General features: G+C 42.9%; 1 protein-coding gene across 3 annotated transcripts in view; it reads right to left on the minus strand.

The window, feature by feature from the left end:
• The window catches only part of SLIT2 (slit guidance ligand 2), a 650,203-nt gene that overhangs the window by 277,815 nt on the left and 346,908 nt on the right, over nucleotides 1–25,480 (minus strand). For all 3 annotated transcript variants that reach the window (XM_086964039.1, XM_086964038.1, XM_086964040.1), the window contains exon 5: nucleotides 24,217–24,288. In XM_086964039.1, coding sequence (XP_086820165.1) covers nucleotides 24,217–24,288 — 72 coding nt within the window. The remainder of the gene's footprint in view (nucleotides 1–24,216; nucleotides 24,289–25,480) is intronic.

A 25,480-nucleotide genomic window follows, 5' to 3' on the forward strand; every position in this document is an offset into this window, starting at 1 on the left:
ATCTGTTACGGTCGCCTCCACCGTATGCACAAGGTGCTGCGGCTCCACTTATCCCGAATGTTCAATTGCCGGTTGCTGGACAACCTGGTGTTCTTGTTCCTCAGAATCAAGTTCCTATACCTCCTGTGGTGAATGTAAATGTTCCTACAGCTCCTCCTCTTCCTGCACTGCCCGCTCCTATACCTACCACTGTACCTATTGGTCCTCAAACTATTTTCCTCGATACTCCTACTGTTTCGTCATCTATTCCTACCTCTACTGCGTTCTCTATGTCTGCGAGTGTACTAACTCCACTTTCTGTTCGTCGAAGAATTACTGATTCTGTTACTAATATGCTGTCTCCTATATATAAAACCTTGATTAAGACTCCTACTCCTGACTCTGTTCAGAGACGGAGTCAGCTTCCAAGTACTGAGGAACGGGGAGTTTTAGACTCCACGGCTCTCAGATGGATTACAAAAGTTAGAAGATATAGTACGAGAGATGTGTTAGAGACATTTATGCAATGGGGAGAGCCAACACAGCGATACGTCTTCGACGAGATGTGCTCGTTGTTGCGTGAGGAAATAGAAGAAGACGATGTCGAATCAGATTTGGAAGATTTAATTAAAATTCAAAAAGAGTTTGCTGCTGGAATGATAGTGGGCGATAATATAAAGGAAGCGATGGAACTCATTTTGAGTTTTAGGAATGATCCATCTCTTCGTTCGCCGAGAGATTTAGAGAAAGGTAGAATGAAGCTAAGTCGCCAATATCCTATGAGGGAAGTTCCTCCAATTTGGCGCGAAGCAGTACAACGTGATGATAATGCGGGTATTGCAGCTGCTCCAGCACAGTTCCAAAGAGTATGGATACATATTCCGTGGAAGCGAGCAGAAGTGTTAGCAGTGAAACAGGCCTTGCCAGATCCACGTAAGAATCCAGCCGGATATTACAAGGAATTGACACAGACAGTTGAGGCTTGTATAATGAACTTAGCCGACATTGATATGTTGTTTGGTAATGTAGTTCCACAACCAGTGTGGGCTAAAATTCGTAGAGAGGATCATCAGGCTGCTTTAGGTGGTGATTGGGCAGCTATCACTGCAGCAGATGCTCAACAAATAGGTGGTGCGAAACCCGAACCCCTAATTGCTAATCTTCCTGGCAGAATAATAGATTTAATGAAGACTCTGATGCCAGCATTGCGTGTTAATTGGGATAAATTATCCGCATGCAAGCAGAAGAAAGACGAAAGTGTCTCCGACTTCTTCACGAGGTTCGAAGAGACTTTTGTAGACCATAGTGGTCAGGATATGAGCACTGAAGGAGGACAGAGATTGTTTGTCGATAAATTTGTGCATAATTTGTTACCCGAATTATGCAATAAATTGAAAGACTCAGAAAGTGCGTGGGCTGTATCTACGACAGCGCAAATACTTGCGACTGCACAGTACTATGAAAATAGGGATAAAGAGGAAAAGGAGAAATCAGAGAAGAAAACGAAAGATTTAAAGACTAAAGTTCTTTTACAGCAGGCGTATCCGCCTCGCACGAATCAGACTAATATGCAACAGAATTCGTATCAAAAGACAGATTATAATTCGACCAGGCCTCAATACCAGTGGAATCAGTGTGCGTACTGTAAGAAAGAGGGTCACTATAAAAATGATTGTCAGATTTTAGCGCAAAATAATGTGGCAGCAGCTCAGAGAGGTCGTGGTGGTTTTGCACAGAATTCTAGGGGTCGGGGACGAGGTGCTATGCCTCCACAAACTAATGATCGTCCTTCTAATCACTTTGATCAGCGAAATGTACAGTCAGCTCAACAGAATAGATCTCAGCAATATCTTGTTGAGGATTATTGTGAAGTTGAAGAGGGATTTCAACAAAATGGGTACTAGGACAGCCATAGACAGAGAGAGGGAGTAGTATCAGTTCCAGTGGATCAGAGTGGGCCTTATGTCGCAGTAGCAACATCAGGTGTAGTCGAACCGTTTCTGTTGGATACTGGTGCCGCAAAAAGTTCTATCATGCATGCGAAACTCCCTGGCGCACCTTTGTCTGGCTCAACAAATGTTTCCGTAGGTTTTTCAGGCGCCCCTGTGTACAACCCGATATCTGGTCCTTTGTCTATTTCTGTTGGACCGTGTCAATTGAAAGCACCCTTAATTTTGACGACAGGTTGTAATGAAAATCTGCTTGGTTTAGATTTGTTAAAACGACTATATGCGACATTGTACTGTTCTCCGGAAGGAGTACAGCTTACTTTGGGTAAAAGACTCACCTCTCCGATGTACTTGTCAATGGACAAACTCCCGCCGGAGCTACGTTCACTCCCTGATTCTCTTTGGGCGACTGGTCCCAACGATGTAGGTCTCCTAGAGATTCCACCGTATGTAGTAACTTTGAAAGCGAATGTGAAATTTCCAAGAATTCCTCAATATAAAATATCGAATGAAGGTGAGCGTGCACTCTTATTGATTGTGCAAGATTTGATTAAAAAAGGTGTGGTTGAAGAAACGCGAGGAAATGTTTGTAATAGTCCTGTATTGCCGATTTTGAAACGAACAGATCCTACAAAGCCTCCAGTCTATAGGTTTGTCATAGACCTTAGAGAAGTTAATAAGATTGTAATTCCGCAGTTTCCTGTAGTGCCAGACATTACTGCTTTGTTAACATTGATTCCTGCTACAGCTACATGGTTCTCAGTCATCGACTTGAAGAATGCCTTTTTCAGCATTCCGATAGCCGAGGAAAGCAGAGATATTTTTGGCTTCTGTTTAGGAGGTCGCAGTTTCAGATTTAAACGCGCTCCACAAGGCTACTGTGAAAGTCCATCTATTTACAGTCAAGCTTTAAAAAGCCAGTTAGATTCTTTTGTCCTTCCTCCAGGTTCTGCCCTAGTACAATACGTAGATGATCTTTTGGTGGCTGCCGATGACAAGGAAACTTGCAAAGCAGCTACAATTTCACTATTGCATCATTTGTCTAATTTGAATCATAAGGTGTCACCTTCCAAAATGCAATATTGCTGCCAAGAAGTAACCTACTTAGGTCATCTCTTGTCAAAGGAGGGAAGGAAGTTGACCCCAGAAAGAATAAAAGCAATTACGCAGATGAGTGTTCCACGCACACAGAGGGAAGTACGTGCCTTTCTAGGTATTACCTCTTACTGTAGGCAATGGATCCCAAATTTTTCACTTTTAGCAAAACCGTTGGTAGCTTTGACTGGGAAAAATGTTCCGAGTCCGGTGCCATGGTCTGATGAATGTCAAGAGAGTTTTGCTGAATTACGAAAAGCACTATGTTCAGCTCCTGTATTGGGCACACCTGATTACAGTAAGCCATTCACGCTCTACGTTCACGAAAGAGAAGGTTGCGCGTTGAGTGTCTTGACACAGAAGTTTGGTGATAAACAACGCCCTTGTGCGTATTTCTCATCAACATTAGATCCGGTAGCTAGAGCATTGCCTAGTTGTTTGAGGGCTACAGCGGCAGCTGCAGCTTCCATTCGACAATCTGCTGGTTTGGTGATGAACAATATGCTAGTGGTCATGGTTCCTCATGCAGTGGACACACTCATGAACCGAACGAAGACACAACACCTTACTAGTGCGAGATTATCTGGTTACGAGCTGACGTTATTAGCGAGTCATATTCAGATCAAAAGATGCAATGTATTGAATCCAGCAACATTGTTGCCGACTGATCAAGAGTCGAGTGATTCTGAGCCACATGACTGTTATTTCAAAACGGAGGAAGAGACAAAAGGTCGTATCGACTTGAGAGATACTCCTCTATCCGACCCAGATGGTACGCTGTATGTGGACGGGTCATGTTTTAAATTGGAGAATGGTGATGTGACTGCTGCCTACGCGGTAACGACTTTGAAGACGATTGTGGAGACTGCAAGAGTGAGTCAGAATTCTGCCCAAGCTGCAGAGTTAATAGCTCTTACGAGAGCGTGTGTTTTAGCTGAGGGAAAGAGAGTGAATGTGTTTACAGATAGTCAGTACGCATTTGGCGTGGCCCATAGTTTTGGCCGGTTGTGGAGAGAAAGGGGTTTCATTACGTCCCATGGGACTAAGATTCAACATGGTCAGCTAGTTAACGACTTGTTAGAATCTCTAACCTTACCGACTGAAGTTGCGATTGTGAAGTGCAGTGCTCATAAAGCAATCACGGATGATGTTGGTCGGGGAAATGCCTTTGCTGATGAAACCGCTAAACAGACAGCTAGAGACATGATGAGTAGAATGTATGTTGCTACGTCTGCAAGATGGATTGCTGAGTCTGGAATGTGTGAGGACACAATGGAAAGTGTGAAAGAGATTCAGAAAGAAGCGACTGAGGAAGAGAAACGCGTATGGAGAGAAAGTACGGGCAAATTGGACTCGAATGGATGTTGGATCGATTTGACAGAACAGCAGCGTTGGATGTTGCCTGATGCGTATGTGCTTGCAGTAGTGACGATGGCGCATGGAGTGGCGCACATAAGTTCTAAAGGGATATGTAAGATGTTAGCTCCGGTTTGGAAGAATGAGGGAATCAGTAAGTGTGCAGAGAGAGTGGTGAAAAATTGTATGGTGTGCTTGATGCATAATCCTGGCAAGGGAACTCCAACTCCAGCTGGTCATTTTGCTCCTCCTTCCTGTCCCTTTGAAGTAATACAGTTAGACTTCATTCACATGGAACGCTGCAACAATTTAAAATACGTCCTGGTGGTGGTTTGTGCTTTTTCCAGGTGGATAGAAGCATACCCACTAAAGGACAACACTGCTTTATCAACTGCCAAAATTCTTCTCAAAGAATTTTTCCCTAGGTTTGGAATGCCACGGATTGTATGGTCAGATAACGGAAGTGAGTTTATAGGGAAAGTTATGCAGAGTGTGTGTGCTGGTCTAGGATTGAAACAAAAATTTCATAGTGCGAACCATCCCCAGTCTGCTGGTTTAGTCGAGGGTTACAATGGCACTCTCAAGCTTAAAATAGCCAAAATTCAAGCATCCACAGGTTTGGCTTGGCCAGACGCACTTCCTTTGGCCTTGTTATCAACGAGAGCAACAGTGCATTCTAGAATAGGGCTTTCTCCATATGAGATTGTATTTGGCCGCCCGGCAAATGTCTGGGGTGTGCCAAGGCCTAAACAATTCTGCTCCATTGAATATCCTATGTTGATAGACTATCTTTACGACTTGACTGCTAAATTAAGTCTTATTCATCAACAGGTCTTTGATGCTTTGCCAAAACCTCCGGAGAGTCCAGGGCATCAGCTGAAACCCGGCGACCACGTGGTGGTCAGAAATTTTGCGAGGACAAAGAATCTTCAGCCTCGCTACATCGGCCCCTTCCAAATCCTGCTAGCGACGAGGACAGCTGTACGTGTTGCTGGTCGCAAGCACTGGATCCACGCTTCTCACGTAAAGCGTGTTCCACTGCCGCTGCCCTACGACGACTGGGTGAAGAAGAGAATTGGTGCCTCCGAATCTGAAATAACTCCAAAATTTGTCCCTTTCAGCGATGCCGATTTGATTTCTGACACTTTGAAACGTGACTCTCCTCTTGAAAAGACTGCTTTGAACATTGAAAATTTGTCTCCAGCATCAGAAGAAACTTTGCCATCTGCGAACGTAAACTCTGCAACAGCTGCTAGTGATACACTATTTTCCGATCAAACAGTACCAGCGAAGAAAAGATACAACCTTAGAAGCCATAAAAAGGACTAATAAAGCAGGCAACTGCATACTGTGATTTTGATATATATATATATATATATTTTGAACTTTTGCCTTCAGCCAGGAAGTTTGTTATTGTTTATTGTTTTTAAAATTGCCTTGCCGTCTGGGTAGCCGTAGGGTCGTGGCTGTGTGCCTAGTTTGAATTTGCAGGGGTCTGACACAAGGTCGATCTTTCTGTTAGTACTGGGAACTCCCAGGGCTGACAGAGGCATTTTCATCTACGTACACATCATCAGTGGTCGCGAGCGGATTGTAGAAGATGGAACTTCCTGCGCTGCAACGAGAAAATGTGATTTACGTTCGCAGAAACAGACTAAATAGAATTCTTCATAGCAAATGTTTCTTGATGCAATGTGCCATTACATTTTTGATTGTTTTAGCAACACTGGTGGGTGGAATTGTCTTTAGCATAAATTTGATTTTTGTGCCAGTATCTACAGTACCTCCCCTTGATCCTGCTATTTCTACTGTTTCTTCTATACACTCTTTTCACTCGTTTCCGGAACATGAGCAAGCTCGACGCTCAGAATTCATTAATAATACTTTTGTACAGCTCTTGCACCAACACCAACTGGTAGTTAACACGACAGACTGTTGGGTGTGTGGCTTGATACCCCACACTATGGATAAAGGTATTCCCTATCTGGTTTTGCCTTTCAGCTACAATGGATCATTTCAGGCCCTTCAAACCATCTTTGCTTATGCTCTTGAGACCTATCCTCCACGTCCACCACGTTCCACTAAATATAACTCTGCCAACAAAGCTTTAGTCCAGGGAATTATTGACATGGTCAAAGACGTCAATAATACTCCATCATACCCTAGAGACGAATTGCGAGTATATTTAAGTTGGAATACTTCAGAGTATCGCCTTAGTTTAGGAGAAAGCAAGCGTAAAAGCTCAACTCCAATCTGGGTCGTACCTCACCGAGGTCAGGTCTGTTTGCAAGGTAATGGGAGAAATCCGAGAGCTCAGCTAGGGAGGAGTGAGTGCGTAGAGACTTATGTGTTTCCGGCTAACTCTTCCCCTGCCTTTCTTACTGCTAGGGGTACCTATTTCATTTGTCAAGACAGAGCTTATACATGGTTGCCTGCCGACTTCTCAGGATCATGTTATATTGCTCGATTGTTGCCTCCGACATACACTGCTTCACCTGATTACCACAGAACAAGAGTAGCGAGAGGTGTCTTCAGCAAGGAAGGTACAGCTGGTCAGGAAGCTGGAGACTTCTTCAAAGGCTTCCTTCCGTTCTGGGGGCCTATGGCCAATAGTAGAAACATACGTCAACTAACACGGGTAGTTGAATCTACTATTACCGAAACTGCTGGTGCCCTTAGCAATCTGACAGCTGAGCTTCAGGCGGATAGGCTCATGACATTGCAGAACCGTATGGTTCTAGATGTTATACTTGCAGATCGAGGTGGGGTATGCAGAATGATCCAATCGAGCTGCTGTGTCTTTATTCCTAATAATGCTCCAACAGTTTACGAGGCGATCTCTAAGTTGCACAAGATTTCGGACTCCATACATGTAGATGAGGGAAACTGGTCCTTTATGGAGTGGGTTTGGACTCTGATCTCAGCGTGGGGATGGAAGGTTCTAATGGTCATTGGTGTCATCTTAATATTACTATTCTCATGTTGTCTGATTATCCAGTGTGGTCCTGCTCTGTGTAGTCTTTGTGCTACAACCTGTTTTAGGAAACCACCTGCATTTGGAGAAAAGACACGAGAAAGGATGATGATACAACAGCATGTCACTGACCTGATGAGCATAGAACTAGATTCAGACATAGATTGAGTAATTGCCTATGTAAGGGCAAAAGGAGGGTCTGAGGTTCCGTGACGGTTCCGTGACGACTTGAACCCGTGTTTTCAAGTTTGTCGGAAATACATAAAATTAGTATCAGCGAACCGCAAATGATCCATTTAGTATATCCTAGTGTTTTCGCTACGCTACGAGCAAGAGCACTCCTTCCACTGACACATTTCTGATATACACACGGCATCCATCTTAGATCATGGCCGCCATTTTGTGGTTCCTTGCCCTCACATATGCAATAGCCTCTGATCATTTCATTCACTTCACTTTGATTAAGGACACGTAGCCTTAGCCGGAGATTCACCTCTTACATGACACGTGCACCTTAAACCAGATCACGCTGAAGCTGCATGACTCGACAAAGGCTGCCTCCTCTGCCCGAGGCCAGCCCACCTGAACTGGTTTTCCTGTCCATTGTACCTGATCATGATTAGGCGGCCGAAGCCGGTAGCCTTGCCCATTTACAACCCACAAACATCTCTTATCCCGTTTTCTATCTTCTGCACCTGGCACTGCTCCTTTTCCTTCTGGGCCTTTATTAGGGGGAGGTAACGAACTTTACGATGAGGCGGTCCGGGTCTTGAATGCAATATTGACAAGGGATTGTGATGGACTGGTGGGAACCCCTCTTCGTGATGTTTGGTATCAGATATTATCGACAGTTCCTGTGTAACGCCAAATATTTATTGTTTAGAGACACAAAGGTTTGGGAATGTACCGACATGTGAAATATTTGCCTAGAGCACAATTTTTAGTATATAAGGAGCAACCCACTTTGTACAAATCGAACAGTCTCCTAGATTCTGCCCGTGTGTAGATTCTGTGACTTCTGTGTCCCTGCAGTAATAAACCTTTGGTCTTTGACGCCACCATCGAGAAGCCCGTGTTTCTGTTCATTTGTGCACCAAGGCAGGTGGGACTCCGGGGTCTTTGGGTGTTGTACCCTGACACCTCTGGACGGAACCAAAAAGTCCAGAACTCCAGTAAGCTGTTTAATCTACTCTTCAACCTTACAAACTTTCATAGTGTAATGTAGAAATTGCATACTGTCACAGTGGCTCCCTGTGCGGAAATTTTTACATGCAGTAAGGCTTGTTCATTATAAATAAAGAACCTGGCCTTATGACACTTAAAACCTGTTCTTCCTTGTCTGAGCGGCGTTACCCCATGTGGCTTATTTGTTTAAAGGACTGATATATTTTTTTTAAGCTAGGATGTAATTTATACTCTTTATTATTTGTTTTATTCTTGTGTACTACGCTTTTCTAGTAACCTAAAACATTGTCTCAAAGTATTTCAGTTTTCAGAATGCCATAATTTTCTCCTAGTATTCTTGTGCATAACCAGTTGGAGAACAATCTCAATGTGCACCTTTAAATCTGGATATATACTTTGCACAGAATAATTTTCAACAGTGCTAAATATTCCAAACCAGTCTAAATCTATTGTTAGCAGTTTTTATCTTACAGCTGCTCATCCTCTGCACAGCCACCAATTACTCATATAATTTGAATGCCTTTTAATATTTAATATCATGTATCTAAGGACAGTCAAATCTACTCCACATCAATGTCTTTTTTCAATATTTGTTATGTCCTAGTTTTGGAGAAACACACAAGTTCGTTGTTCTCCGTGAGGCCTACTTTTTCCTATTTATTGCCTTTTTCTAGGAAAAGTCAGTTTTAACATTTATCATGTAACAATTAGTATTAAAGACCCACTGGGCGAACCAGGCCTGTCTCTACCAAACCACTCACCCGCACTCCTACAAATCTATTCCAGCCTGACCTTTTCTGCCCATTTTGACACGTCCTGGGTTAACAGCTGCTGCCAAAAGCCTCTGATTCTACTGATGGTGGTTCCAGTGAGGCTATGTATAATGCTCCTAGTAATGGGGATGTATGCTAGTATTTCCCAAAATATTCATATTGGAAAATCAGTTTAACCAGTTTAAATACATTTATAGAAAACAGAAATAAACAAGCATTACCAAAGCCAGGAAGTCTTTTGATTTTTTTTCAATGCATGCCTTTTTCTAGGCATGGTTTTTGTAAAACCATATCAGTGTTGGAGCTGCTGGGCCCTCATTATTCTAACAAGCATTGGCAAAAGCAAAAACCATTTTTGGTCTCAAAAAGTACATATTGCCACAGGATTTCTGGGCACTGTACAAAAATGAACTGCTGTCACCAATGGATAATGAATGCAGATGCTATGACTGTTACTAAATGAACTTGCAAACTGTTTCAAGAAATTCAAAGAGACATTGTGTACTGCACCTTCATGAGGACTACTGGACAACAAACCGCCTTTCCATTTCTGTTTCAGAGCAAAATAACATTGCAAATGAAGTGATGCTGCCAAGGGTGTGCTGACACAGATGGAAAATAAAGGCCTGTGGGACACAGCTATGTGACTTTGCTTTCTGCAGTGATTAGGGGTCAGCAGCTGTGATAATGGAGAGGACGGCTCTCATTGTGTTGGACTATACCTTCATTGTCTAGGTGCCACATTTGGTATGATTGTTGTTGTTGTCTGGATCAACACGGCATTTTCTGCTGACAGGCAAGCAGGCTCTAAGGTACGTTCCTTGTTTTTTTATTGGTGGGGGTGATTTATTGAAGTAGAGGGTTGGTCAGAGAGCTAAGTGTGAAGAAGTCAGTTGAGTAGGTTGATGTCCGCTTTAGCAGAGGAAGTTGTTTCCTCCTGCTGCTGGAAGCCTTGACCTCTGTGTGTTGGAGCATTTGTATGCACAAAATTATTGCTTTGTTTCCAAGTGTTCTAATCTTATGAAAGTGTTTTACTGCTTGAAAAGCAACCTGTGCCACTGCCTGCTCTGCTTTTGAGAATTGCAGTAATTGGGTCTTAACTTGTTTGTGAAGCCCCCTGAATGGTCTACAATAGAGTGCCCCGTAGGGTTTGGTGCAAGACCAGCTCTTTCCACACAAGGGCTAAACTGTGTATCCTAAATACAAGGGCTTGCTTTTGTGTTTGAGTAGTGCAGTGGCTGTCTCTCACCTCTGGCTCAATACTGTTGCCTCAGTTCTCATTAAAATTAGAATTACAGTTGATTTATGAATTTACATATGTGGTATTTCAAGAACAACAGTTCAAATGAAGTCTACAGTAAGATTATTGCGGCAGCAAGTGTGAGCCACCTAACAGCCATTCCAACATGCTCAATCGTCTTTATATTTTGAACTCAAGTTCCATTAACATACAACATCCTCACCATTACTATCCCAAGCAAGGATACCGTAAATGAGATGACCATAACATATTTTCATTTTAATATATATATATATTTTTAAAAGTCTTATTTCTGATAAATTCAAAACATACTAGCAAAACTGCAGAATGGTGTAAAGACACCCTGGGAGAATTAAGAAACAGTACCGGAACCTGAACGTCACTTTCGCGGATATCTGCTCCTGTGTAATGTAGGCTGGTTACTGTTCTTTTCCTCATTCTGTTCAGCCAGACTCGTATCACTGAAGCTCCCTGACCACTCTTCACGTCTTCCACCAATGACACCCCTTAACAAGTACCGCATTGCCATGCTCTCTGTCAGCGCAGGTTCACCAAACTTTAAATCTCCCTTCCTGACATGTTAATGGTGCAAGCATTCAACTTAGCCCACTGGATAGATTCAGATAAAACTCTGTTCATTTGAATAGTTCCTTATATCATCCCAAGGTTGAGGATAGTACAAGGAACTCATCAGATATTTGCCTTCTGTGGTCTCTTGGCACGAAACCACGTAATCACACACAACTTGAATTACAGGAATGACATCACATTATCACACACAAATTGAATTCCATTTTCTGATTCAGAAATTCTGGGACCCCTTCTCTAGAGAAAAATTTGTTTAAAAACTGCCACTTCGTTTTTTGGCCAGCAGGGGGGAGTAAAGTTTTATTCAGACAGTATTGTTAGATTTCAAGTTAGTGAGGCCCTTACCTGCTGAAGTCCAAAGTGTGGATTGAACCTGTCTGTCTCCTAGGAGATTCTGAACAGGAGAAGCAGCTTCCAACTCCTTGGCCAGCAAACCTTGTCTGAGGTCGCTGGGACCTTATATGGTCTGCTAGTGGTTGGTACAGGTCTACACCGATTGGTGGTTGTATCTGGGGTTTCTAGTGGATTAGGGTTAATGTCCTCATTGGTTGGGTATTTGAGTGTTCTGATTAGTTTCTGGGTCTGTGATTCAATCATTGTAGGGTTGGGACTAGGGCTAGGGTTAGGATTTCTATTGGAAGTAGGGACTAGGGCTTCCTATGTTATTGGTTGTTGGGAGTAGGGTGGGACTAGGGCTAGGGTTAGACCTTTAATTGGAAGTAACGATTAGGGCTTCTGGTGTGATTGGTTGCTGGATTAGGTGTGGGACTTAGAGTAGGGTTAGGCTTTCTATTGGAAGTAGGGACTAGGGCTACCTGTGCCATTGGTTGCATGGACTTGTTTTGGGACTACTGGTAGGGCTAGGGCCTTTATTGGATGTAGAGATCAGGGTTTTCAAACTGATTGGGTGCTTGGGCTAGGGCTAAGATTGGCTGTAAGGTCCTGGTCTCCTATTGGTTCCTAGATTGTAGGGCTAGTGTTGTGATTGGATAGTGTTAGGGCTAGGGTTCCAATTGGCTGATAACTAGGGCTATAAAAAAGGCCAGGCGTAGGGCTTCTCAGCCCGAGCGTCGAGGCTAAGGGCGGAGAGGACAAGGGCAGTTTCCTGTTTGAGCCTGTTCATGACTGGTTGGGACTAGGGCCAGAAATGCTGCCCTTTTTCTCATTTAGCAATACCCAGCCCACACCATACACATCCACAAACAGAGCAACACACTCACATCAAATGTACACCACGCACAACACTATGCACAGATTAATATACCAGCCTGCACTACAAACCCAACCAAACCACATCTATACACCTTACTATCCCAACTACCACACATATCCACCATCACCTACAAACAGTACACAACTCTATCCTATACCACTAACCAATACACTCATCACTAACACAACACCAAACAACACAATGCATAACTACATCCCATTCAGACACACTCTCCCTGCTGTAATTACACCTAACAGACCTTCCATCAGTTATCCAACAAACACCCTCCTCTCCCTTCTACCATAATAACACTAACGCACAACACACACACTGCACACCACCACATTTGTAACTCTTGCAACACATATACTTTCAATGTAATTATGGATCTACATATTTATCACTTTCTTCTAATTTAGCATTTCCAATGCACTACCCTATTTCTCAGCCTATACTTCGCTCAATATTTCTTCTAGCCCAACCTTCGGACTCATCTCAAACTTCTTCTACTACTCCTTCCAACGCACTACCCTATCTCTCATTCTATACATCTATCAATATATCCTCTACATCCAGTCTCTTATTTATCCCCAACCCCATACCACTACTATGATTGTCAAAATAACCCTTTCTAGACTCTCTCCTACTCTACCCCTCCTTGTATCATCTGACACCTCTTTTACTATACCGATCCCCTAAAACAAACCTTTCTAAACTCTTTCCTCTGAGTACTCCCCTCCAAAACTCCTTTTTACTAATCCAAAAGCCTCCTCCTATTGCTAAGACATAAAAAAAAAAAAAAAAAAATCTTTCACTCTTTTATCCCTCCACTGTCCTTTTCAATCGAAATTAACAGACTAACATGTTCACTTCTCAAATTCCATATTAAACTATACTAATATACAACCCAAATAACTGAATAACATATCCACTACTCAAATTACTTAATATTTTTTTACTATACTAATTTTCAACAGTAATCCTTTATGTGTTCCGGAGTGGCGTGCTACTCACCAGAAAAGCGATTCAACACCCATCAGTGGTAACAAGTGCTATATGAATGCAAATCTTTCTTCCCCTTTATCCCTCAGCTATCCTTCTCACTCCAAGTAACTGACTAATATCCACCACTGAAATGACTTCATATTTCACCATATTAATTCACCACTAATCCTTTGTAGGCTTCCTGAATAGCGTGCGTCAACAAGCGCTATATAAATACAAACATTTGTCCTCCTCTATCCTTCTGCTATCATTACAAATCCAAATAACTGACTAACCTATCCACCACTTAAAATGTACTTGCATGTTTCACTATACTAATTAAACACTAATCCTCTATGGGTACCGGAGTAGCGTGCTACTCGCCGAAAAAGCGATTTGACGCCTCGTCAGAGGTAGTAAGCAATATATAAATGCAATTACAATACAATAATAAGATGCCCACCTGTTAATTTGTCAAAAGTATTACCTGCAATAGGTTATTCTGATGAGATCCATTCTCTTAGAAACAGATAAGACCCCTAAGTAAGTTGGTGTTGAGATTGTAGAAAATGGCACCACGCCAAGATTAGACACTATTAGTAAAGACAGACCATGAGTGGTACACTTATGGTTCATCCAACAGACTGATAGACAATGATTACAGAGCAGGGCATGCCATAGCAATAACTGAAGTGCAGCTCTGCCACTTGAAACATCTACCCAATAAGATGAGCTGTATGCTGTAACAAAAGCATGAATACTAGTCAAGGGTAATACTGTTAACATTTACACTGACTCACATTATGCTTTGCAGTTCTTATTTGTGGCCAGCTGTGCAAGTATCACTGATTGATAGACGAAACAGGGCGCCTTATTAAAAATGGTCCTTTAGTAAGGATCTTATTTACAGCAATACTATTATACACCACAATAGCGGTAATAAAATTGTGAAGCCTGCATAGGAGCTAAATATAAGTTAGCCAAAGGTGACACAGCATTAAATGGAAGCATGTTACAGCCAGTGCACATGGGACTAATGAGCAAAGCATTCCAAAAATACAGATTATTGACAGACAATTGTTGTAAGCTAATGTAAAGGAAGCACAATGGTCTCCAACAACAGATGAACATAGAGGGAGGATTGATGATGGATGTGAGCTGAATAATGAAGAGAGTATGGGCCTACCGGGATGAGATGCCTGTGTGCCCACGCAGTATGTTCCTTTCCCTTAAAAGACAGGAGCAGGGACTTTCTGATATTGAACAAGGGAGGATGAATGTGCAGATGCATGTTGCTTCCCAGTGAATGTATTTAAATATTTGCTGGTGTGGGTGGATATGTTTTCAAAATGAATGGAGGTGTAACAGGGAAGAATAATGCAGCAACTGGGGCGCAGCACTTCAGTAAAGCCATCTCTCCACGGTTAGGACCCACCAGGGCATAAATAGCGATAAAAGGAGATCACTTAGTGACTACATTTATGCTGAAGAGGTTGTTTTTGGGAATAAAGTATAACATGCATACCCCATACCACCCTTCTACTTGAGGCCAGGAGGAGTAAATGAACTCCAAAATAAAAATAAAAATAAAAAATAGATTATTAGAAAAAGCAACTGATGGAACAGGCCTTAAATGGCCTGATGCTCTGACTTATGAACTGCCTGCAATGTGCCAAAGACTTCTAAAGTGATTATGGATACATGGTAATTGCGAGAAAAATAAAAGCCGTTTCTTTTAGTTCTAGGTGGACTGGACCACAGACGGTCAACCAACGCCATTAATGGATTGAGGGGAGAAGATGCAAGGGAGCGCCCCAACGCCTGAGAGGACGGTACCAGAAAGTGATGACCATCTGTCACCAGAGGACCTGAATAACACAGCAGTCAAGAAGAAGGCAGACCAGACCATTTCCACGATCCATGAGGGCCCATCATAAAGTCTCAGAGTGACACAACATCTTTATCTACTGATGCTGCTGAGCGAAGTACACATGATGGTCTGCACCTGCAGAAAAATAGACTGAAGAGGACAACGCAGGGCAGGTCCGTGACACTGCCCTTGAACAAGATGACTGAGGATCAGGAGGAGAAGCAGATGACCACTCACTGCGTGTCTTTAAATTACTGACACTTGCTGAAAGTGCCCAGGATCTGAGTGACTGAAGTGACACTGTAGCACTATGCATTGCACAGAGAAAAATATTTGTTGGACACGTACTGCTGGTATCACAACAGCCTGCTGATATAATATTGATCTCATCAAGATGTATCAATGTGACAATACATGCATTGTATGCAACCACTATGTAATGCCATCCAAAGATATGTAACTAATGTATCCTTCATATATACATATATATATATTTTGGTTTTACACTAATGTTGGATAGGTCTATCCAAAAGGGGGGATTGTTGTAAAATATATATATATTTTTATTTTTTATTTTTATTGAATTTGTAATGCGCAACAGCTACCCACAGTGGGTTTCCCGGCGCAAGGGAAAGACTGAAGAAGAAAAGGACATGCAGCGGCACCATAGGACAATAGCAGCAACTCATATTTTATTGAAAAAGCATAGTTTTCAGTTTTTTACGGAAACTAAAAAGGTTGGTTTCAGATTTCAGAGCAATTGGAAGCGCGTTCCAATATTTGGGGCCAAGATGGTAAAAGGCTCGACCCCCCCATCCTTGCAAGTTTGAATCTTGGAACAACAAAGTTGCAATTTGCGGTAGATCTTAATGTGCGACTAAGTATGTAAGGTTGAACAATACTCTGTAAGTATTTTGGAGCCGTGCCCTGTTTGATTTTAAAAAGATAGCACAGGGCTTTAAATTTTATACGGCTAGAGATCCTAAGCCAGTGTAAATCTCGGAGAGCCTGAGAGGCCGATGATTTCTTCGGGATGTTAAGAAGAATTCTGGCCGACGAGTTTTGTACAACCTGAAGCTTATTGATGGTTGCTACATCTGCACCAAGATAGAGGACATTTCCATAGTCCAGGCGAGAGGTTACTAACGCCTGGACTACGGTTCTCCTGGTGGCATGGGGCAGCATCCATAGAATTTTCTGGAGCCAACGCAAGGTGGCAAAGCAGATGGCGGCCACCTTTGTGGCCTGCTGCCTCATGGAGAGTTTATCATCTATAAGGAAGCCGAGGTTTCGAACCACAGATGTTGGCTGGGGAAGGGGTCCCATATCACTGGGCCAGTGTTGTGGGCCCCAAAGATCTTTATGCTTCCCCAGAATAACGAATTTGGTTTTGTCACCGTTTAGCTTGAGCAGATGCCTCTGCATCCACTCAGCCATACGGGACAGTCCGGACTTCAGGGTCGACACACTGTTACTCTCACTGCTGGAAAGGAAAAAAACCACTTGGGTATCATCGGCGTATGAAAAAATAGTTAGCCCAGCATCCTCCGCGATGGTAGCGAGGGGTCTAACATAAATGTTGAACAATAGGGGGCTGAGTATGGACCCCTGCGGGACACCATACGCCGATGAACAGATGTCAGATGTGGCTTTTGTAGAAAAGACCTGGAAAGTGCGCTCACTTAAAAAGGAGGCAATCCAGGCTAGCGCAGGACCGTCCACTCCCAGGGACCGGAGAGAACTCAGAAGAATGGAGTGGGACACGGTATCGAACGCCACGCTCAAATCCAAAAGGGTGAGTGCTGAAGTTTCCCCGCGATCGATACCCTGCCGCAAACTCTCCGTCACCCCCAGTAGGGTCGTCTCGGTGGAATAGTGCGCGCGAAAGCCCGACTGGGAGGAGTGTAAGGATCCCGAACTTTCCACAAGATGGTTCAGCTGAGTGTTAACGTGTCTTTCCAACACTTTTGAGAGAACAGGTAGCAAGGATACGGGGCGAAAATTTGCAAGGTTGGACGTATCGACTCCAGCCTTTTTTGGGAGAGGAACAACCATTGCATGCTTCCAATCCTGAGGCATAAGGGACTCTGTTAGGGATGCATTTAAGAGTCTCATAAGGACCCGTCGGGGTTCAGGATCCAGTAACTTTAAGATTTTAACAGGTACAGGATCACGAGGAGAATCCGATCTTATACTATTCAAACAAGTGAGGAACGAAACATCGTCAAATAATTGCCAATTAGTAACCTTCGCCGTTGAGAGTGATTGTTCCATCCCTTCTGTCAGTTCCGACTGATGTTCATTAACAGTCGAGGGAGCGCTCATAGAGTCGTATATGCGCTCAACCTTGGCAATAAAAAATTCCGCAATGGAATTGCATTGAACTTCGTTCAAAGCTGGGGGTGTCAGCACAGTGTCCACTCCTGACAGTTTTTTAACAACAGAGAAGAGAGTACGAGGGCAATTCTGGGCTTGCGTCACAGTGTTCACAGTGTAGACGGCTTTCGCATTTCTGCATTGAGAATGATATCGCTTTAAGGCCTCTTTATAGAGAATCTTCTGTGAGTCCAAATAAGAGTGCCTCCATTTCCTTTCTAGGGCCTTGCATTCAGTTCGTAAGGCCTTCAAGTCAGGAGAAAACCAGGGAGCCGGGGACGATGTAACCTAGAGTGTTTCGGAGTTGAAGGAAGGAGGGCAGAAACAGCATTGGTAAGCCAATAGGACACGACTGTATTCAAATCCGTAACTGAGGTAACACTATTTCCAGGACGAGTAGTCAGAAGGTGTTGGTTAAACTTTGTGATATCAAGTTTACCCCACCGATGAATTAATAATTGATGATATGAATATCCATATAAATTCATGTGTATGCACTTCAAAAGATATCATGCTCAGATAGATCACATTAACATGAGGCCTGGAGCTCAAAAGGGCTTCCTATCGGACCTTGACTAGACAAGCTTCAACAAGCTATTCTGTACTCCTTACAGGTCACCTTGCTTGTCTTGACTACATTATATGCAAATGTTACACAGTGCAGAGCCTGCCTTTCTGGTCTGCCCATATCTGGCTGTTTTGCATGGTGCAGACATTGCACATCCATGTCAGCCATATTTGGCTTGGTGCCTTATTCTGGTTCGCTGACATTGAATTACTTTAGGTATATAGCACCTAGAACTCTGTCACTCTGAGAAGAAGCGGTCTGAGAGCCCCTAAGGTGGCAGATATGACTTCTGCCTTGCTAATTAGCAATGATGCATGCTTTTGGTACCAATAAATAAATTTCACTCTGTTTCTGAGCAAACCTGCTATGTCTGGTGAGTTTCATTCAATTGCTCCTGGGAGGGGGCCAGTATTTCCCCATCTGATGCATAGCTCCCCTCTCTGGGCCATGCTTGGTCCTGGTGACCCTGTCCCATGAGGCCCAGCTGTGCACCCTGGGACATAGCGGTTTCCCTGCCAGCACAAGTAAGGGCAGGGAAACCTCTATTTGCTCTTGTTTGGTCAGAGCAATTCAAAGCTCCTGCCAAGTGAGTTTGTTCCCTCCCAGCAGGAGCAGGAAAAATGCTTCCGCCTGCTGGGATTGGAGTTGTCATCTGTTTCCCTACCTGATGCTGAGCAGTGGGCAGGAAGTAGACCGAAAATTGCTCCCACAAGCAGGGAGCAGCATTTTTTGCTGCTTCCTGCATGCGAAAACAATGCCGACTTTTGCTGCAGGCAGGGAGTTATAGTTACCTTACGGCACAAGTTATAGTTTATTGAGATAAGCATAACTAGAACTGCTACATTTCTCTGGTTTTGCTCAAGTACAATCTTAACCTAACTATAATGCCACTGTTACCTTTGGTTTTCTAGTACATTTTTAAGGTTTTTATGATTCTATTTCCTAACTATAATGTCCCTGTAACCTTTGTTTTTTTCAGGATCCAGTCAGAGTAAGTAGGCGGGTGTGTCCGTCTTACGTGTAGTCCTATGTCCCTGGTAGCAGGAGAATGTGTAATGGATCCGTCTCACTTTCCGCATGCTTACTCTGACTGGATCCTGGTGACTTACCCGTCCTCCCCTTCGCATCACCCACCACTTTCAATTCACCATTACTGTCCTCACGACACCCGATTAGACCGGGTTGGAATTATCACCGGTTCAGCAACATCCCACGTATAGAAATCTTTTCCATACAGCCCAGAAAAGTCATGAGATAATTCCCAGGTGACGAAACACGTGTCCGCTGGTTGTTTTTCTTCTACTTATTCTAAGAATTAAAAAAATTCAACATAAAGAACTTACTGGTGTCGACCACAGCTTACTTTACCTCAGGAAGAATCATAACATTATATTTATCCTCTGAACGTGTGCCCGGGACTTTGTTTAACTATTTCAAACATACCAAACATGGCAACGCTTCTCCTTTCAGATCAGAAATTACTACTTACAAACATATAAGGGGAATTCCAATGCTAACCTATAAGAGGTGCAGCACTCACTGTAGTCCTAAAAAAGAAATTGTGTGTTTGGCATGACAAGGACATGCCACACAATAAAGGGGGCTATTTCACAGTTTACCTACATTGTACCCTTCCCATAGGGCTGCCTAGGGCTAACCTTTAAAGTTACTTGCCAAGCCTGAAACTCCCCTTTTACTACATAAATGCCAAGTTAATGTGACAGTAAACTGTGCACGCAAGCTCTACAGTGGCTGGCCAGACCCAGGTTTGAAAGGCTATGTCTGTGGGTGGTGCAAGCAGCGCTGCAGGGCCACTAGTAGCATTTAATTTACAGGCCCCAAGTATATGTGATACCAGTGTACAAGGGACTTACAAGTAAATTAAATATGCCAAATAGGTGTAGACCAATCATACCATGTTAAAAGAGAGAGCATGCCCTTTAGCACTAATTAGCAGTGGTAAAGTGCTCAGAGTCCTAAAGCCAACAACAAAAGGTCAGAAAAAATACAGGAGACAGGCAAAACATTTGTAAATAACCCTGCAAAAAGGGCCAGTTCCAACATATATGAATACACACACTAAAGAGTCACTAATGGTGACTCTGCATACTGCATTCATGATGCACAGGTGGGACTGAATGTAAGATTTTTGGTCAGGCTCTGACCTGCACCCTTTTGTGGGCCCACACTCTATTCCCAAAGATAAAATTGGTTTTTAAATCTGCACCACTTCCCTCCAGTCTAGGTGCATGCTTAAAGCATATTTTGCATTCTTATAGCAGCAATCATTTTTAATTTCATAACTACTTGACCTTTAGTGTAGAACTCGCTTATATTAAAATTATGTTCCTTAGAGATGCTGTGCTGTATGCATTTGTTTTTGTTGTAATAAGGTTACATTGCCCTGCCCATTCATACTGATAGCACTGATGGTGAGGTAATCTGTGTTGTCACCAGGGATAGTAGTGATGGTGTAATGTCTGATGTCATCTTTGACATGTGAGGCCTACAGCAATGACCGGCAGGCAAACTAAAACCAGGTGAATGTTCGTTTTTTAGTAAAAAGAAATGTCCCTGGAGCTGAAACTTTTGAAGTTTTTGCATGCTTTGGTCTTCTGAGTAACTCTACTTTAATACTATTTTTCAGCGAATAAAAACACACATTTGCACTCACTTTTGCAGCCTTTTGTAATAATATCCCACTATCTACAACAAGTGGGTAGAGTACCACCAAAGGGGTCCAATACAGATGCTGCCTTGCCATGCATTGTAGCGCAGGCCTTCGCCTCTTCTACAAGCATGCCAGAATGCCAACCCTACGCTTAAAGAACTATTGCAAAAGAGCAACTAAAGACGATCCACAACTTGAACTGTTGATATTTTATGCCTTCCTGAAAAGTTGAAAATAATTTCTTCAAAGATGACGTCGGATTTCAGTCCCTTTACGTTCTTTTGGAAAACCTTTACTGCAACCGTACAGAAGCATCTCAAAACAAATACAATTTGGAGTCATGTGCTTCCACTCTTACAATTAGTAATGACAAGATGATGGTTGTGATCTCTGTGGGGGTCACCACAAACAAAAGGGTGGTGGGCGGGTGGAGGTAGCGCGGAAGGTGAGTGCGGGCTGGTGTTAACAATAATTTTAAAAAGTATAATAAGAGCTTACGTTAAGCTGCATCGGCCTTCCGGATGGCATTCTGCCTCCTGTGCTCTTCCTGCTCCCAGCAGACACTGGGAGAGACTTCCTGTGCAATTCCTGCGCTTCTCTCATTATATGGGAGCAGCGCGAGGTTTGGCCTGAGCATGCTGAAAAGATGCTCCGCTCAGGACAGGGAGTCTGTGCAGTTTCTCCAGCCCGGCTGCATAATACCACGGGGTGGAGAAACCTAAGTATGCATGAGTGTTTGGCCGGCCTCAGACGGCTGGCCAAACACACATGTGCACCTAGAAGCGCACAATTTACTCCTACTCCCCCCTCCCATGCCCCGGCACGCCCCTCCCTGCAATTCACTGACTCAGTCTCAGCAAATGAAACATAACACAATGATAAAACACCATTTAATGTTTCACCTGCTTGCTCGGAGCCCGTGGGATGACGCTCCTCTGCCAATGCAGAGGCACTGCCCCTCTGTGAGCTTCACACTACTACGGCAATAATCCGCATATTTTAAACATTGGGATAATTAACTTTGGCTAAGGGATGTAACATAATAATGGAAAAAGAGCCTCCATCCAACTGGTGGTGGCACCTTTCCCATGTTCTAATGTGCGGATTGAATGCCCTGCAATACATACTGGCAACTAAGGTCATTCCAGTCCTCAGTCCCTCCTAAGAGAAAACAAAAATGAAGACCACCTATTTTTAAGCTGCCTGCTGTCGGATTCCAGCGAGGATGCCGTCTCAAAGCAGCACTGCAGCATGGAAGAGTTCACCTTTTTGAATGGAGGTTACTTCAGTTTATCAGCATAGGGATAACAGCTACATATTGGCTGAACAGAACCCATGGCCCTTATTACAAATAAGGTGCACTTTCCCTGTTTGCGCCATTGTGCCCCTTTAGACAGGTGCACCTAGCTCAAACAGGAAAAATGCACCCTATTATGATGAATGTCTTGCCTTCAGGGCAGCCATGAACTTGTGTTGTAATGGGTGCAGCACATTTAGTGAAATACTGGGCGGCTGTTTCAAAGCTGCTCTGTGTTTCACAATGAAGGTGACAACCCACCTGCACTTTGAAGAGGAGAGAGATTCCTTTGTAGGCAGGTGCAGTTAGTGACTGCACCTTCCTGCAGGTGAATGTCAGGGGGTCCATGGGACACCCTCTAACCCCTCAAGAGGCCTGTCATCAGGGAGGACACTGACAGTGCACCATTGGTTGTGTCACACTGTCAGTGTGCCCCCTAAGTGCATGTTTGCCTCAGTGCCCATGTTGGTTATATGGCGAGGGCACAAATGCAAAGTGATTCACTCAGTTGCATAGGACCACACCTCATGCAAATTAGGAAACGCCCTCTCAGGATTCCGCTGGTGTTACATGTGAGCCAGCACTATGCACCGGAGTGCAAAAAGCAGGTGCACACGCCTGTTGTGCCCTAGGGCACTATGTATAATACTGCCCCGTGTAGCCTCTGGCAAGTGGAGCTTGGTCCTTGTGCGAATGGTGTGTTGTGTTTGACACAATCAGATAAATATACAAATGTTTGGTTCATTTAGTTTTTTTTTCTTTACAACATTGCAAATTGTATTCTACTAAAACTATAGCTGAGATAATTAACTATTACAACTCAGCCAAATCTGGTTTAAGGTGATTAATCGAATTCTCTCACACTGCTTGTCACAGTGCACTCCACCTGTCGCCTTCATTCAATTGGTGTAGATCCACATGAAATGATTCTTTTTAGAGTGTTGTGGTAGTGCCCTGCAGATATCATTTGATATATTTCCCCATAGCAGTTTGTCCCAAATGACATGGTTCCGGTGGAATGGGGGTAATTTGAATAGGGATAATGCCACAGTGAGGCACTTGAGCGATTAGGGGTCTCCCCATGAGCAAAGGCAATTTGCTCAGTCGGCCTAATTCTCAAAGAAATTGTATAAAACCATGTTTACATTTGCCTCACAATCGCAATTTTTCTGGTGTAGGGCTATACAAAACCGTGCATATGATCTGCTTTTTTTCATTTTTATCGAAAGAAAAACATTTGGAGCTGAAAACTTCCCATTTCCAATCCTAGAGGGTTTACAAAATTGGAAAATACTTGCAATACTTTTATGGGCCCTATACATTTGTGAATTTGTGGGAGGCCGTAAAAATTCTGGCATGGTCAAACCGTCTCACCAATTCCCATGACACCTCTTTCCTCCCTTTTTCCATTCACTCTACAAAAAGTACTCCAGGGAAAGACCAAATGGGTAGAATGACTTTTGAACATAAGTGAATGAATTTCCATTCAGAAATCCTGATTCTGAGATTCATAATTTACTATTTAGAAGCAGAGATGCACTGTCTTAGGCGATAGGCTCACCCCTTTCAAATGCAAGGAAAGGCAGCAGCAATAGAGTGTCAATTTTTTATAAAAAGCTTTAAAATGTTTCTTTTGGTAGGTGGATGGGGGCTCTTTAGAGGTATTTTTGTTTAATTTTGCAGGGAACCAGCAAGCTCAGCACACCATTCCACTTACTTGAAATCTATGCGCATTAAAAAAGCCTTGTGAATTATGCACCACTGCAAAGACCTTTTATGCTCCACTAAAAAGTATCATGCATGTGAAAAAAGAGATTATTTCCCGTCTTTGCCATGGCAACGCAGCCACATCTTTCCAGTGGGGGACATCCACCCAGAGCAGACTTCCGAGTCTCTCTAAAAAGTCTAGAGTTTGTTTGTGGCCACAATTCAAATGAGGTCAACATGCAATATTCTATATCCTTAACTCAAAAGGACTTATCGACGTCTGGAACTATGTCTACAATCACTGCTGGAAGCGTGCACTGTACGTAAAAGCAACAGAAGCAAACATTAAAAGGCAACTGAGAAGACTTACAGGTTCTTGATGTCCACAGCCCCACGAAATGCCTTCCTTGGAATGGCCTGCATCAGATTTTCACTGAGGTCACTATATTTAGAAGAAAGAGATTACAAGGGTGAGCACTGTGTAGAAACAACACAATATTTCAATTCTTCTTGAATTACTTTAGCTGAATCACAGAAAAGAACACAGAGCAAGCCCAGTTTCCAATCACTAAAATGGAGAAAAAAAAATGGCGGAAAAAAATGAACAATTCAGAGCAAATTCAGTTTACGGCCACTTTAAGTAATTGGCAAATGGACTTCAGCGGCACTGCGCTGACAATAAATCCACTGAACGAGATGCTAACCTTCAGCCTGTCTTACCGACACTGGATTTAATTGTGCTCTTTATGAAATTGCATTATGGTAATATGACAGGAGATTCGCCTCTCAGTTGAAAAATGGCGGCAGTGAAAAAAAGTATAACATAATATTGTGACACCATCTGGGTACCAAAAATACTGAGAGCATTGTTTAAAAGCATGCTGTCTGAATGCACTACTTTGAGTACTTTGAAACCTTCAACATTTTATGCAAAAGGTCGATTTCTACACAACATATTCGGAAATAAAAAGTCTGATAGGCATCACCCCTGGTGTTTGGAATACAAATGATGCTTAAGGTGATCGCGTATAGAGCTCTAAGCTACCATATGCTGGAAGACAGCGCTTTACAAAAAACCCCAAATAAATAAATAAAAACATAGGACAGTTCTGTGTAGTACTTCTCAAAGATGCTAGTAGTAGATGCAGGTATTCTCAAATACATTCTACAACAGACCATAACGCAGACAAGATTAATGCATGGTTTTTCTTATAGAAAGTACTATAATTTTCAGAACAATCGGCCGTGTTCTTTTTGTCAGCATTAGTGAAGTGATGTGAACCCCCAGAGTGAGATTATATAGCTGTGTCTTCCCTGACCCATATTCTCCCCTCATTTAGCACTGACAATATGTCAAATGGTATCATCATGCCATACTCCAAAGTTAAAAAAGCGAGAACTGTGTAGCACTATGCCGGTTCTGACTAAGGCATTGGGGGTCTACTCACAAAGGTATTTTGTAGTATGTAAAGGAGTACTATTGTAGGACACTTTTATGTAATTTTATCGAGATCACTGGAAGTATGCGACAAAATGTGTCACATTTTGTAACAGTATTGCTTCATTATTCCATCATTTTTAAACTTGGTACCACTGTTTAAGCATTGGCTGCATCTATTTGCACCATTTTTATA

Source organism: Lissotriton vulgaris, chromosome 3_2, assembly GCF_964263255.1.
Source record: "Lissotriton vulgaris chromosome 3_2, aLisVul1.2, whole genome shotgun sequence".
NCBI lineage: Eukaryota > Metazoa > Chordata > Amphibia > Caudata > Salamandridae > Lissotriton > Lissotriton vulgaris.